The 15,932-nt window shown below is 39.2% G+C and overlaps 1 protein-coding gene and 1 long non-coding RNA gene across 3 annotated transcripts; one reads left to right on the top strand and one right to left on the bottom strand.

Moving 5' to 3' along the window:
* Positions 1–63: 63 nt before the first annotated feature.
* Positions 64–15,871, bottom strand: LOC121329207 (protein NOXP20-like). 2 transcript variants are annotated; one of them, XM_041274684.1, is made up of 14 exons: positions 15,766–15,871; positions 14,750–15,097; positions 13,234–13,321; positions 12,286–12,396; positions 11,803–11,903; positions 9,524–9,658; positions 8,922–9,074; positions 8,487–8,607; positions 8,024–8,109; positions 7,321–7,470; positions 6,776–6,915; positions 6,021–6,093; positions 1,742–1,795; positions 64–1,406 (listed from the first exon to the last, which is right to left on the bottom strand). In XM_041274684.1, exons 2-14 carry the CDS (start codon positions 15,083–15,085, stop codon positions 1,299–1,301), a joined length of 1,656 nt encoding a protein of 551 aa, XP_041130618.1. In that variant the 5' UTR covers positions 15,086–15,097; positions 15,766–15,871; the 3' UTR covers positions 64–1,298. The 2 variants fall into 2 exon arrangements, with proteins under 2 accessions (XP_041130618.1, XP_041130626.1); XM_041274692.1 differs by having other exon boundaries at positions 15,726–15,818.
* On the top strand, positions 3,168–3,387 carry LOC121329222. The gene is made up of 3 exons (XR_005951748.1): positions 3,168–3,201; positions 3,273–3,330; positions 3,368–3,387. It is a non-coding gene; the product is annotated as an uncharacterized LOC121329222 (long non-coding RNA).
* Positions 15,872–15,932: the final 61 nt, after the last annotated feature.

Below are 15,932 nucleotides of genomic sequence, written 5' to 3'. Positions count from 1 at the left end.
GTTATGTGGTTGATTAATATCCTCATTAAATATGTTACATTAATACACACACACACAGCATAGCACTATTTATTTTTTTATTTGAATGCTTTTGGTAAGAAGTGGTTTTTTCATTTAAATGGCTGCTTAACAGTGTGACTATTAGGCTTATGCCAACATAATGGTAGTTTCTTATAAGTAATACACACAATTTTAATTCTAAGTGACTGAACATGACAGGGCCTATTTATCAATGTTATCGTCTTAGGGCCCATTTCAATTAACTTTTTATCTAAAGCTAATCATTTTGGCAAATTGCTCATTAAATGAATAGTGAACTTGGAGCAGGATATAACTGGATTCAATTAATTGATCAGTGTGTTCACAGAATACAAATTAGGGTTGCTCTACTTGTGATGTGTTTTGAAAAAAGTTACACTTTCATATAATTTAAAATCTTTAAATATAATTGGATTTAGTTCTGTGCCACACAATTTATTTGACAAATCAATTAGGTAAATTAATTAATGTCATGTTAAAAAAAAACAAACAAAACAAGTAATTAGAGATATAAACATATGCGACTGGGCACCAAATGGGGGGGGGGGGTTGTAGCTGAATCGATTCAATTGTGGCAGACAGCCTATAAATACAACAAATGCTAGGTAACTAGGTAATTCGCTGAGATGTTTTTAAACCCCAGGTAGGTCCTATTCTAATGATTTAAACAACGGTATTTAGGTGCACCGCTGCGCAGATCAATTGTTTTAAACCCAAGGAATAATAGCGTATTTGTTCTGTTAATTGTACAAAGTGCAAGAGCAACAAACTCAGCATTTAAATGTAAAATGCAGCTGTGATTCACAATAGTGTATGTTTTACAACGATTTCAATCAGTTTATACATATATTAATGATACTCTAAGTCATAGAAACCTCTTGCACCATGCAACAAAATCTATTACATCATAGAATATAAATATGCATAACCTCACCATTTTGTAAAGGCTTGCAAATATATATTTTTTTTATTTGTTTGCTGCAATGATAATGTTTTGCCTAAAACCCTTGTATCATATCCAACTAGTCTGTTGATTAGCAACAAAAAATGTCAATCTCAGCATGTTCTCATTGCTGTAAATACTGAATCAATTTAAGCACAATACAATAATGTGTCACTGTAACAGGCATCTTAAACAATATCAATTAAAGGGCTGCGTTCATAATGAAAATATAGATTACTACTATTTTAGTGTAAGAAGAAGTTATATATGTAGTGTATGATTTCCATTAATAATGTCGCTTTTTCCAACAGGAATCCTAGCATTCTCTGGGTGTTATAGAGCTGGCAGACTGTAAATGTGAGATCTGTAATACTGGAAGAAGCAACTGGAAAGCATCCTGAATGTAGGTGGTGCTGTTTGATCCCTGCAAAAATAAAACAGGAAGCCTTTAATAACGGGGATGCACTTCAAGATGAGATGCATTGACTACTTGTAGTTACACTGCATTTACAATTGATCATATACGTACATGCATGTATAGAATAGTGTAATAGTGTACAGTGTATGTAATGGACTTGTATCCTTCTGCAGTCCATATATAATTATTTATTTATTGTGTTCATGCACTACATGAAAAGAACTGTAATAATAAAACAGAATCTCTGGAACTGCCTTCAATGACTGTTCTTGCTTTTGACTTATTTAATGAGAACATCTTATAAATGCATTGTACTGTGTAAATACAATATACAATCTTACCTCTAATAGCACACTGTTAATCCAGGGGGTTAGGACCTCTGCCTTTAGCTTGCTCTGTAAAGTAAACACAATTTGGGTTGATAATCAATTGTAAAAATGAGTCATTTTGTAAGTGATTTTTAAAAGAATGACCTCATCAAAACATTATTGTTATTTATTTTTTTTAACTACAGTATTAAATATTAAAATCTTGATTCATTAAAATACATCATAACCTAATGGTCAGGAGATCCTGGGCTCAAATGCTCAGCTCATGATACGTGACCACGGAATTTACTTGACCTCCTTGTGTCTTAGGGCCCTATTCATAAAAGTACTTTCCGACTGCCATAATAAAACGAACTTTGTTTAAAACTAATGAAAGTCGTCCATGTTGCTATTCATAAAATGATCTCAGCAAACGGGCGACTGTTGCAAAGCACTTTATGACATCATCAGCATTATTAATGTTCCCTGGTTGCTGTTGGTAGCTGTTGCAAAAAGAAAAATGCAATCCACCGACAGCCTACTACTCGATCAGTGTTTTTTGCAAAACCAAGCAAGCCCAAATTTCCCACCGACTGCATCAGTAGCACTGGTATACTGTATATTGTAACACTGCATGAAAATAAACAGGTACACAGGCAGTGTTCATCCAAACTGCGTATTGTGAACACAGGTAAAAGAAATAAAAAGAAAAGGACCACTGTCAGCCACGGATCATGGCAAATAAATAATAATAATAAAATAACTGTCTATTCTCAGTCTCTCCCTTGCGCTCCGCTTCGCAGCATTGTTTCAAAGTGATTACGCCAGAGAATATGTTCTTGTGTGAGTATATATTTATATTAAACATCTTTGTTCATATAAAGCTGTAGATTTTTTTTTTTTCCAAAATAGGCAGTGTTAATCACGAGTATGTCAAACTGTATAACAGAGCAAGCGTAGTAATAAAACGTGTCTTTAAAAAAATATGCTGCCGAGGCTGCCGTTAGTTTAGATGTGATTGTAGAAAGCGTTCAATAACTACTAGTTATCAACAGCATCTTGCTGTCATTCACTCTTATGACTAGCAGGCTGACGTTCAGGACCGATGGGTATCCATGCTTGGGAGGTGGTGCTGTTGGATTTGCATGTTGAGGTGGTGCTGTTGGATTTGCATGTTGAGGTGGTGCTGTTGGATTTGCATGTTGAGGTGGTGCTGTTGGATTTGCATGTTGAGGTGGTGCTGTTGGATTTGCATGTTGGGGAGGTGGTGCTGTTGGATTTGCATGTTGGGAGGTGGTGCTGTTGGATTTGCATGTTGGGAGGTGGTGCTGTTGGATTTGCATGTTGGGAGGTGGTGCTGTTGGATTTGCATGTTGGGGGTGGTGCTGTTGGATTTGCATGTTGGGGTGGTGCTGTTGGATTTGCATGTTGGGGGTGGTGCTGTTGGATTTGCATGTTGGGAGGTGGTGCTGTTGGATTTGCATGCTGTGGAGGTGGTGCTGTTGGATTTGCATGCTGTGGAGGTGGTGCTGTTGGATTTGCATGTTGAGGTGGTGCTGTGGAGGTGGTGCTGATGGATTTGCATGTTGGGAGGTGGTGCTGTTGGATTTGCATGTTGGGAGGTGGTGGTGCTGTTGAGGTGGATTTGCATGTTGGGAGGTGGTGCTGTTGGATTTGCATGTTGGAGGTGGTGCTGTTGGATTTGCATGTGGTGGTGCTGTTGGATTTGCATGTTGTGGAGGTGGTGCTGTTGGATTTGCATGTTGGTGCTGCATGTTGGAGGTGGTGCTGTGGTGCTGTTGGATTTGCATGTTGGGGTGGTGCTGTTGGATTTGCATGTTGGGAGGTGGTGCTGTTGGATTTGCATGTTGGTGGTGCTGTTGGATTTGCATGTTGGGAGGTGGTGCTGTTGGACTTGCATGTTGAGGTGGTGCTGTTGGATTTGCATGTTGGGGTGGTGCTGTTGGATTTGCATGTGGGTGGTGCTGTTGGATTTGCATGTTGGGAGGTGGTGCTGTTGGATTTGCATGTTGTGGAGGTGGTGCTGTTGGATTTGCATGTTGGGAGGTGCTGTTGGATTTGCATGTTGGTGCTGCTGTTGGATTTGCATTTGCATGTGGAGGTGGTGCTGTTGGATTTGCATGTTGTGGTGGAGGTGGTGCTGTTGGACTTGCATGTTGAGGTGGTGCTGTTGGATTTGCATGTTGAGGTGGTGCTGTTGGATTTGCATGTTGGGTGGTGGGATTTGCATGTTGAGGTGGTGCTGTTGGATTTGCATGTTGGGGGTGGTGCTGTTGGCATGGATTTGCATGTTGGGGTGGTGCTGTTGGAGGTGGTGCTGTTGGATTTGCATGTTGGGGTGGTGCTGTTGGATTTGCATGTTGGGAGGTGGTGCTGTTGGATTTGCATGTTGGGATTTGCATGTTGGTGGTGCTGTTGGATTTGCATGTTGGGGTGGTGCTGTTGGATTTGCATGGGGGTGGTGCTGTTGGATTTGCATGTTGAGGTGGTGCTGTTGGCATGTTGGAGGTGGTGCTGTTGGACTTGCATGTTGAGGTGGTGCTGTTGAACTTGCATGTTGAGGTGGTGCTGTTGGATTTGCATGTTGAGGTGGTGCTGTTGGATTTGCATGTTGGTGGTGCTGTTGAACTTGCATGTTGAGGTGGTGCTGTTGGATTTGCATGTTGAGGTGGTGCTGTTGGATTTGCATGTTGGGGGTGGTGCTGTTGGATTTGCATGTTGGGAGGTGGTGCTGTTGGATTTGCATGTTGTGGAGGTGGTGCTGTTGGATTTGCATGTTGGGAGGTGGTGCTGTTGGATTTGCATGTTGAGGTGGTGCTGTTGGATTTGCATGTTGGGAGGTGGTGCTGTTGGATTTGCATGTTGGGAGGTGGTGCTGTTGGATTTGCATGTTGGGAGGTGGTGCTGTTGGATTTGCATGTTGGGAGGTGGTGCTGTTGGATTTGCATGTTGAGGTGGTGCTGTTGGATTTGCATGTTGGGAGGTGGTGCTGTTGGATTTGCATGTTGGGAGGTGGTGCTGTTGGATTTGCATGTTGGGAGGTGGTGCTGTTGGATTTGCATGTTGGGAGGTGGTGCTGTTGGATTTGCATGTTGGGAGGTGGTGCTGTTGGATTTGCATGTGGGTGGTGCTGTTGGATTTGCATGTTGGGAGGTGGTGCTGTTGGACTTGCATGTTGAGGTGGTGCTGTTGGATTTGCATGTTGAGGTGGTGCTGTTGGATTTGCATGTTGGGGGTGGTGCTGTTGGATTTGCATGTTGAGGTGGTGCTGTTGGATTTGCATGTTGGGGTGGTGCTGTTGGCATGTTGAGGTGGTGCTGTTGGATTTGCATGTTGAGGTGGTGCTGTTGGATTTGCATGTTGGGGTGGTGCTGTTGGATTTGCATGTGGTGGTGCTGTTGGATTTGCATGTTGGGGAGGTGGTGCTGTTGGATTTGCATGTTGGGGGTGGTGCTGTTGGATTTGCATGTTGTGGGTGGGTGGTGCTGTTGGATTTGCATGTTGGGAGGTGGTGCTGTTGGATTTGCATGTTGTGGAGGTGGTGCTGTTGGATTTGCATGTTGGGAGGTGGTGCTGTTGGATTTGCATGTTGAGGTGGTGCTGTTGGATTTGCATGTTGGGAGGTGGTGCTGTTGGATTTGCATGTTGGGGAGCTGTTGGTGGTGCTGTTGGATTTGCATGTTGGGAGGTGGTGCTGTTGGATTTGCATGTTGGGGGTGGTGCTGTTGGATTTGCATGTTGGGGAGGTGGTGCTGTTGGATTTGCATGTTGGGAGGTGGTGCTGTTGGATTTGCATGTTGGTGGTGCTGATGGATATGCATAGGTGGTGCTGTTGGATTTGCATGTTGGGAGGTGGTGTTGTTGGATTTGCATGCTGTGGAGGTGGGGCTGGGGCAGCCAGAAACTGCTCTGTGACCTGTACCTGCCAAAGGTTACTCAGATCAGAATGTGACTATGCAGCTGGCACACCAGGACGTCCAGCATTCCCTAAGAATAATACTCACCACTTCAATAGGAGGCCAAGTTCTAGGTCTATTAACTCAACGCACTGCTGGAGAACCTCACAGTTCAAATCATAACGTATAACACACTCAACAAGCAAGAGTGCTGAGCAATGCGTAATATTTGTAGATGTGTTCCAGAACAGGTTTCAGAAACAGTACACTGGAGCTGGACTCCATGTTAATAAGATTGAAAGCAAAATTCTAAATGCAAATGTCTGTTTTTTGATTTTCTAGTACAGATAAATACGATTACAATTCAATATTGTAGTCACAGCACAGATCCTTACCCCTGCCGCAGTTAAAGTTTCAGAAAACTTCTTAGAAAGCGAAGATACCTCCTTGCACATAGCACCTGTTAGCCTGATAAACGATACATACATTAATTAATATTTGGGAGGAAGCTTTTGCAGTTTAAAAAGGCAGCATCAGTGATGTATAGACAGTGAAGGTAGTCAATCCTCTAGTGCGGTGCTAAACAATTTTCTTTAGAGCACACTGCATTCAGAATCTGGAGTCCTCCTATCTCTTTGCTGTGTTTGTGACGTGGTCCCTTAAGCAAAGTCAGCCAAGGGACCAAGGAACACACTGGAAACTCTCACAAGTCTATAACACACTGCTGCATGCCATTTATAGGCAGTATTGAGTACATCTATATTTTAGTGCCAGTAGCTAAAATGAAAATTGTAGGTCATTTATGTAAACAGTTTTCACTGTTATATCTTTTTATTTTTTAAATTTTTTTTTATTTAGTAATCGCCAATTATCGCTCGGCCAATTGTGCACCACCCCATGGGAACTCTGGCCTATGGTCAGCAACGGAATAGCCTGGACTCAAACCAGCGACCTCCAGGCTATAGGGTGCATCCTGCACTACACTCAGAGTGCCTTTACCAGATGAGCCACTAAAAAGTCTGACATAAGCGAATGGGCATGCTGTCGTTACTGGACCTGTTTCACAATGACTGCTCTGTTGTATACATGTTTACAATGCTAAGTTGTTCATGAATAACAATGTTGTATCAGCACCACAGGCACTTCTTACCTGGTTAGGATTCTGGTCTGATCCAGAGCTAGCTTCTCTTCATCCTGTCCATGGAGAATCAGCTCTGCCACTTTGTGAAGCTGTTCAATACTACGAGCTGTCACCTCTGCCAGGCTTTCAACTGATGACATGTAGATATCCTGCAGTGTATACAAAACACTGCTGTTCTTACACTCTAAAGATCTGCTCAGTCTCATGTGAGTTGCTGTTTAGCTGTTCAAGGTTTTCGACTGCTACTTGAGCCAGTCTTTCATAAACCGACAAATTAAAAAAAGCAAAAATCTGCAGCGTGACTACAAACCACACTAATATATCACGCATTAGCTAAGCCACATACCAAATAAAATAGCTGCTATCATATTCAACAATACTGAATGGGCCAAAGGTCAGGGTGGGTTTTAATTATATAGAGAAAAACTATACTCAATTCAATTATATTTGAGTGAAAAATGGAACAATCAAGGTTTGGCAATGCTTCGTGCTAGAGAATTCAACCTCTATTATACAGAAGTCATTTACAATTCAACCTTTAAAGACCTCCTTACCTCAACAGATTTTGAATGATCTTCCTCTGCTTCACATGTTTCCTCATGTTTTTCGCTGCCTAGTTCTTTGTTTGCCTCTTTAGGTTTTTCCTCACTTTCCACTGCTAAAAGATCCACTTTGTTTACCCAGTCGTGGGCCCTTTTCCTTGCCTAGACATAAAACAATGTAATGATGGCGTTGTTCTGAACTTCCCCTTCTAAAGTTTATAAATGTCTGGAGTTTTAGAGATTCAGAAGAGACATGATGCTTAACAACACTCTGTGATGAACTACTAAAGTGCATTCATTTCAGAAATGTTTTTAAAATTTCGAATAATCAGTTGATGCTGATCTGTTTATTGGTGTCAAGAGCACATCTGAAATGCCAAGCCATTAATACAAACGACTGTCTTGTTGCTCAGCAAACGACAAAAGAATTCAACACAGGAAACCCTTCATATATTTGCTTTACAACCCTAATAGTTTGTGTCTGCTTATTTTTATTTCTGAGAAAATAAAACACTCCTTGTGTACGCAGCATGTTATAAAGAATCCTAAATGATGTTAACGACTTTGCTAAATAGTTTAAAATGTATTTTTTAAATATAACAACCTTGTTGACAATCACATATTTTCACAACCTGTATGCTTATAAAAAACCAAAAGGAATAATTTAACGATATGCTCTGATGTAAGAACCAGTACAGATGTTGAAATATTGTACCTTGCTGAGTTTGTCAGGGGTGACAGCAACATGCAGTTCAGAAAGTAGCTCTGTTAGTAAGCTCACAAACTCTTCTCCTTCAGAAACTGGAAATACAGGAAACTGCAGTTTTCAGTATTGTGAAGTATGTTATAGTTTACAACATTGTTCTGAAAAATAAATCAATTCTTTAATTTTGTAATATTACAATAATTAATGGCTACTAATTGTTCTGTCTGTACAATGCACAAACAGTAGACCAATAAATCTATTAATACCAATGCAATGTCCTTTTATCACCACAGTTCCACCTATTGCCCCTTTTACATCCAGAAACCTGACAGCCTACGACCTCCCCTACCTGCGAGAAAGCCAAGGCCAATGCAACTCTCCCTGTGGGACCCCCAGCCAAGACCGTCAAATTGGCACAGCCTGCAGACTACTTGGCTTTGCCCTTACCATAACTGCATACGCCTTACATCACCTTTTTCATCTTCATCTTCATCTCCAAAATCCTTCTCCAGGAAGAGTTCTTTAATTGCAATCAGATCCCTTTTCACATTTTCCAATTCTTCTCCTTCTAATGACATTAAAGCTGACTGAACCTGGACATAAATAAAACAAACAAATACTAGTTCTATAGTTCTTAGTTAGGCTCAAATATTAACTATAACATTCAATTAAGTTAGGATAATCTCTCATTCTATATGGGTGTTGCATAATTTGAAAAATAAGTTAGTAAGTTAATGAAATCTAACACAAACAATCAGTTAACAGCAACTGATCATGGACACATGTGTTTGAAGTGGAGGAGGTGATTCCAATTGAAAACACATCTTCTAAAATAGAAACCACGTATCATGACCAATATAACACTAACGCCTCTTTGGTTACGGTCAGTACACTGTGTAGTACTTGCCTTGGATTCACTTTCATTGGAGAGAATCTCCAGAGCCTCCAGATGAGATAGTCCCTGGTAATCATCAAAGAGTATTCCATAGTGTGCTGTCCTCTCCATTGCAACCTGATCACCAATCCTCTCCTTCTCCTTATCTTTAGCTTCCCTTAACATCTAGGGAAATATTCACACCACAGACACAAGATAAATGCCCCGCGCAAATACAAAACTAAACTAAAAACTGATTATCTATCTATCTATCTATCTATCTATCTATATATATATATATATATATATATATATATATATATATATATATATATATATATATATATTATATATATTACACACACACACACACACACACACACACACACACACACACACACACACACACAACATAATTTTACCGAATACGGGGGGAACATTTGCAACCCGTAAACCTCTAAATTATTGTTCTTGTAGATGTTAGTCTTCAAAATGAAAACCTTTGATCCTAAATCGTAAAACTCGCATCATTTCCTTAAACTTCACTTTGTGTTTGCTGTGGAAGATTTAAGTACCATATGGGAATTTCAGTAGAACAATTCTCTGGCATCAGGCTAACGAAAAAAGTACATTACCTGTGACAGAGTTACAGTTCTCCGCATCAGAATTTTGGTCTTCTTGAAGCCAGGGTCACTCTCTGCAAGCACGTTCATTGTCTTCTTACCAATAAATTCCAGTGCATCCAGACCACCAGTAATCACAGACTTACCCTACAAGATACAATATGGAATAACAGCACTAAATATTGAACCTAAACAACAAGCTTCTGAATCGCATCTTGCAAAGCGTAAGGTTAAAGATCCCGATGACGAAAATCATTAGCCCTGGCCTTGGCCCTGGCCCTGCTCGGCTCTGAACCACATTCACATGCTTGGTTTGGTTCTCGCTCAGCTTGACAAATAGCCAGTGGAAAGCTACTCAGACCTTTAGGCAATTAGTTAAGCTGTTCAAAGTTTTTTCACTTTGAATATATATGGTAATATAGCTAATTACTTCCAGACCTTGTTATATCAGGATGTTGCTGTGGATTATTACTGTGAGCTCTTTTTCTTGATAAAGCTAATTGTACTTTGTGTTTGCATTTTAAGTAGGACATGATCACTATCTGATAATATACAATAACTGCTACCAATACATCTTTAGGGGGGTGCGGCAGGGTGATTGCCCTGCACAATGGGGAACTAGTGTTGGTGTAACTTGTATGTGGGAATGGGTTTATTGTGTAACACCATGCTACAGAGGGGAGCTGCATGTACTCAGGAGGAGAGCGTCCGCTCTGCAGGAACGACAGCTACGCAAGCCTCAGACTGCAAGCGCTGCATGTGAAGGCAATGCCCAGCCAAAGCCGTACGAAGCAGCAGGAGTTGTCGTAGGAATACCGGCTCATCAGTAGGTTAGTTTAGGGGATAGTGATCCTATGTAATGTATAGCGAGGGCTACGTAGTGAAGCCGGTTCATGGAACTGGACACCTCGTTTCTAAGGCTAGGGCTCGCCCTGTGTGGCACCTTTTATTTGTAGTTTTTTGTACTGTGTTTTAGTTTGTATTTTTGTTCAGCCTTCTGTACGTGTCCCCGGTGCGTTACCATGGCTGGTAACGTCATTAACTTTCTTTTTGTGTGAATAAATCCTGCGCGCCTGTGCTGGCATTTTCAACTCAACCTCCAGTGTGTCTCTGTTATGCTTATGCAGCGGTTACCCACACACGTGACACGGGCACCCTGTGATATTTTAAATTTGTAATAACTTTGATTTGCTGTTTTGAAAAGCCAATAAAATGAAGACATATTTTTTAAATGATTATATATATATATATTTTTTTTTTTGTTAGTGAACTTGCAAATAAATGACCTACCTGCTTAAAATCATACTGTTAGTTGGATGGGAATGTTTTTATTTGCATGTAAATAATTATATATTGTGAAGATTGAAACTAAGTTTTAGTTGTCCAATAATCAATACAATAATTACTATTAATAGCAGAAGATGCTGAACTGGAAACTGCTGTCAATCTCTCTGTTGGGTAGATTTTCTCTGGAAGGTTCCCAGCCAGCCCAGAATAAAGAAAAGGACTCTCTAAACTAGGAGGGCTATCCTTGCCTGTTCTTGAGAAATATTATTTGGCTGCATGACTGCATTCGGTGCAATTCTGGATTTTCAAAAATGTTACTGCAGGATGTGCCCACATGAAACCATTTGGAAAACAATCTGCCTATTCATGCCTAACTCATCCCATTTTTTTTTCTTTTTAAAAGCAGCTATTTTACATACACTAAATGTCTGGTTTAAAAATGTTTAGGATTAGACAATGATTATTTAAAACTGGAGGATATTCCACTCACAAAACAGAAAAGCTTGCTATCAACACTGCAGGTCATCTCTTAAAATGACACGCTGTCCACTGACAGCACAGTCAGTCACAACACAATATAGCAAAGGAACTCTGTCAGTTCTTTCAAATAAGACACAAGTCCTCAAAATTATATATATATAATATTATATATATATATATATATATATATATATATATATATATATATATATATATATATATATTTATATATATATATATATATATATATATATATATATATATATATAATATATAGATATATATATATATATATATATATATATATATATATATACACACACTGTGCACTTCTCTTTTAGACCTTTTCTATGTATTACCTGCAGGCTTCAAATGATCCACATATTTCAACGTAGAGATATGGAAACAAAAAATGGGTCCAAAATAATCTGTTTTCAAATTGTACTTGTTCTGGAAACTTTTTTAAAGTTCTGTTTTTTTTTCTTCCTTTATCTCTCTGACTGCGCTACATGTGCAGCACTTACTGTATTCTGAACTGCATTTGTAATGGTTGACAACATTCCCCGTGACCCAGTTGAAGGTTTTGAGGGAGGAGATTCAGTTAGACCCAAGTCTTCAGGAACATCTACAACAGCAAAAATAGAAATACAGTAAAGCAGTCTTCAGCTAAACCAAGTGCTATCCAGCTCTTCTCTACCTTGAATCACTGTCCAGTTAATTTAGGCGTCACTATGCTGTATTCAAGAGCTTGTAATCACACTGTTCTCCTGAAGTCACACACAGAAGCAGGAATGTTTAAATTACAGCAGTGGATAGTGCATGCATTAATACAGGCCCAACCAATCAATCTGTGTTACTTTGATGTCACTGAGTCAACAAAAATGACCATAATCTGTACCAGCTCAAGGCACTTCAGTTCTTCAGACAGACTCGAGCCATTCGTTTCTGGCAAGCTCTTATTTATCTACTTTTGCATATCCGTCAAGTAAAATGAATATACGGTTTACCTGGTGTTGCCCCTTCATTACTTCCGAACTGCTTGCTCTCCTCAGAAGCTGAAGAGCCGCTGTGGATTGTAAGTGTGGCTGCCTTTTCTTTGACTGCTGTTATTCCTTGACCTGAAACAAGAAATGAAACTGAAATAAACATACACAGAGTAGGAAGATGCAGACACACACAATAGAAAGATGCAGATGCCAGAGTTGGAAGATGCAGATGCCAGAGTTGGATGATGAAATTAAACCTAAGTTTATCTAAATGAGTTCACAAGTAATTAAATTCACTACGTACTTAGAGTGAACCAAGCAATATGTGGATTAATTAGGTATTTGGTCCCTTTGTATTATTTAAATTCATCAGCTTAACACTAGATTAAGCAACACAATTAAGGGCTAGCAAAATGAATCATCTACATCTGTATTCATGTAAATGAAGCGCTAGATAGATTAATGAAGATTAATGAAAACTCTCCCCTGGTAATTAACAATGCTGCTGTAATTCTTACACAGAATGTAATTAAAAGCTATAGTTATTGAAAATGGGCTGGGACCCCATATCCAGAACTGTCCTGCCCCTGTGTTTTCAGCCCTTTATCTTTACTATGAGAAGATGATAATAATAAGGTTTCCCTATATCTTTGAACATATTGCATGTTGACAGTTGTGATTTGTGAATTTATTACATGTCTTTGATCATGCTTATGCTTTTCCACATTGGAAAAGACCTTCTACGCCTGTTCTGTATTTCACTGATAAATCTAAATATAGCACACAGCTCCCTGCCAACTACACTGTATACAACATAATCTATATACAACTAAGAGTGTGTTGAGAAAAGGCAACAACAGTTTCCTTCCTTTCTTCTTCACCCAGTTACTATAATACTGTAAATGGATCACACTGGAAAAAATAAAGAAGGAATGCTGGTCAGAATTTGGAGAAATCAGAAGAACTTACCAACAGTGGATGTTGCCGTTGTCAAAAGGGCCTTGCCCCATGAGCCCCAGCCACCCCATCTTCTCCCCTCTGTGGATGCAGCTGACTCCTACATTGAAGATACATTGAAATCAACAATCATATAGAATAATGCCATTCTGGGCTCCTTGCTAACTATGGTACTAGGAAAGACTGCCTTTTAACAAAGAACAAAACATTTGCTGCTTTATTTCAAATACTGTGCTCATAATATACAGGAAAAGTGCTGGTCCAGTATGAAAGACTAACATAATTAGAAGTGGAATTCCCCCTATTCAAAGGATGGGTATAACACATAAACAAAAACAACACTACATTTAAAACCAATTATTTTTATTTTATCCATCCCAGGTTTGCCGGTGAAAGCAATCACAGTTATGAAAAACCTCTACACAGAGAATAATAACTGGGCTGCATCGAGGGGCTCATCATAAACCACAAAAGCAAAGCTCAAAGATGAATTCACCAGAATCCCGAGATGCAATTATACCCTAAGGGAATTCACTTCAGCCCTGTTTGTTATTTTGTTTGATTTTTTTAAAAATATATAATATATGGATTTCACAACTTTTGTTAAACAGATTTGTTTTTAAATTTCATAAACACACTAAAACATCTTTCTCTTGGGCGTTTCAGTGGTGGGGTGGGCAACGATGTATACTTGAATGAGTCTCTCGCTTCTAGCGTGGGAATTTCAGAAAGAAGCTGACATTTTCAGTGTTTGGAATTTTGGTAAAGTCGTATTTAGGCAATGTGTCAACACATCACAATTCTGTCTTTTTTTTTACATAATATCGCTTAATTATGACTTTTTTTGCACTTTTGGTACTTTACTGTATATATTCTGTTAGATATGGCATTCTGCAATTGTAATATATTTCCTTAAGATTAACTATTAAGTGGGGAATGACCACTTTTTAAAAAAAAATAGTTCTTTAATACAGTAAATAATATTTTGTATAGAGACGATTTTACATGAACAAAATATTAAGCTTACACTGAACACAAACATAGAAATAATTATAAGAGACAAAAGAGGAAATTCGGAAAGCATTTTCCTACAGCTCTGGCCAAAGGTTTTGCATCACCTGGAATTTTAGGAGTGAGACATCATTTTAAAACAAAACCTGTATAAACATAATTTAGATTTTTTAACATCATGTAATCACAGAAACTACAGAACGATATCGCAAAAGTCTACCGGAAACCATAATAGTAGCACAGTATTTGATGTTAGATTTCAAAATGTCACATTTTTTAATTTTTGTCAGTTTTATGGAAAACTACAAAGCTGTATCAAATTCAATATGATGCCATTATTCAGTCGGTTTCATTTGACTTTCTGAAGCAAAAATAGTTAATGCCTAGTGTGATGCTAAACATTTGTGTGACTTTTGTAACTTTGCCAGTTGAGGTGTTGATGCCTTTTCCCACCATACAAGAATGTTCTCTCTCAGAAGATCGGTTTATTAATATATAAAAGCAGACTATAACGTGCCTGAGCACCCTGTTTGTCCGGTGCTGTTTCAGCAGCTGGCTCCAGACTCACTGACTCAGTGCACTCAGTCACCCCACTCCCTGACATGCCCTTCCCTGCAGGGGCTGTGCTTCCAGCAGGTCCCTCTGGCTGGACAGAGCATTCCTCAGCCTGGTGCCCACCACCCTCATTGGATGGCACAGCCTCGTCTCCTGTTTCTAAGAGTTCATTTATTGCCTCAGAGGCCTCATAATGCAGCTCTGTTTCTTTCACAGATGATGCGTCACTATCACTGGGGCCTGGCAACTGACTGTCAAGTTCAGTAGAAATGCTTTCCATTGTGTCACCCAGTGACATTTTGATTCATGCCTGTCAATAGAAAAACAGACACACCATTAAAAACGTAGACTTGCTGTGGAGTCAGCCCTCTTTATAGTAACACCATTTTAAAACTGTGAATAAACAAGACACTGCATATTGAGTAAATTCTACCAAGCAGTACCATTCAAAGCTATACTTTTTGTCAGACAGCAGTATAACTGATCACAGATTCGTGATGCAGTAAGGAAACTAAGCTAAGGAGTGACATCTTGTGGGGAAGCCAGCGATGTGTTTCAGATTTTTATAATGCAAAGTAAACGATTTACAATTTACATTTCCATATCGGATTCTAAAAGACAACCCCTCCAAAAAGACATAGTAAATACAATTTAAATAAATAATGTTTTACTCGATTCTGAGCATGCATAGACAACCTATATAGTGGAATGCATTTTAACATACAGCAGTAGTCCGTGTTTAATATAACCTAAGGTTATAAACAGGATTTAACTTATTTAACGATATACATATGCACATAGAAAAAAAACCAAAAAAACACTGAAAAATAAAATAAATATATGCAAGATTTATAAGAGATCCGTTCAACTGTGCAATACATTTCAATATTAATATTGCGTTGACTTGTGTCGTTGTTAAGCATATACAGAAAACTTACTTTAACAGTTTTGATATACAGTATCTGTAAAGTATCTCACCAGTAGTCAGTCTGCCAGCCGGGTTTGTCTAATTTCTCCTCCCTCTTTCCTCTCCGCCACGTCGTCAGGCAGCCCGACATTATTGAGTGACGTCATTTGAACTCTGCACTTGCCTTTGTTCTTATGATTCCGCGTTACAATATGACCGGGCGGAGATTCGGCATTAG

This window comes from Polyodon spathula, chromosome 2 (genome assembly GCF_017654505.1).
Source record: "Polyodon spathula isolate WHYD16114869_AA chromosome 2, ASM1765450v1, whole genome shotgun sequence".
Taxonomy (NCBI): domain Eukaryota; kingdom Metazoa; phylum Chordata; class Actinopteri; order Acipenseriformes; family Polyodontidae; genus Polyodon; species Polyodon spathula.
This window is presented reverse-complemented; position numbering and strand designations above follow the sequence as displayed.

Bases quoted from the DNA above. Each gene is read 5' to 3' on its own strand.
- LOC121329207 (XM_041274684.1), bottom strand. From the start codon at position 15,085: ATGTCACTGGGTGACACAATGGAAAGCATTTCTACTGAACTTGACAGT. The intron at 7,471-8,023 runs GTACAATATTTC...TTTTATGTCTAG, and splicing joins CCCCTGACAAACTCAGCAAG to GCAAGGAAAAGGGCCCACGA. The intron at 1,796-6,020 runs GTAAGGATCTGT...TTTACTTTACAG, and splicing joins AAACTTTAACTGCGGCAGGG to AGCAAGCTAAAGGCAGAGGT.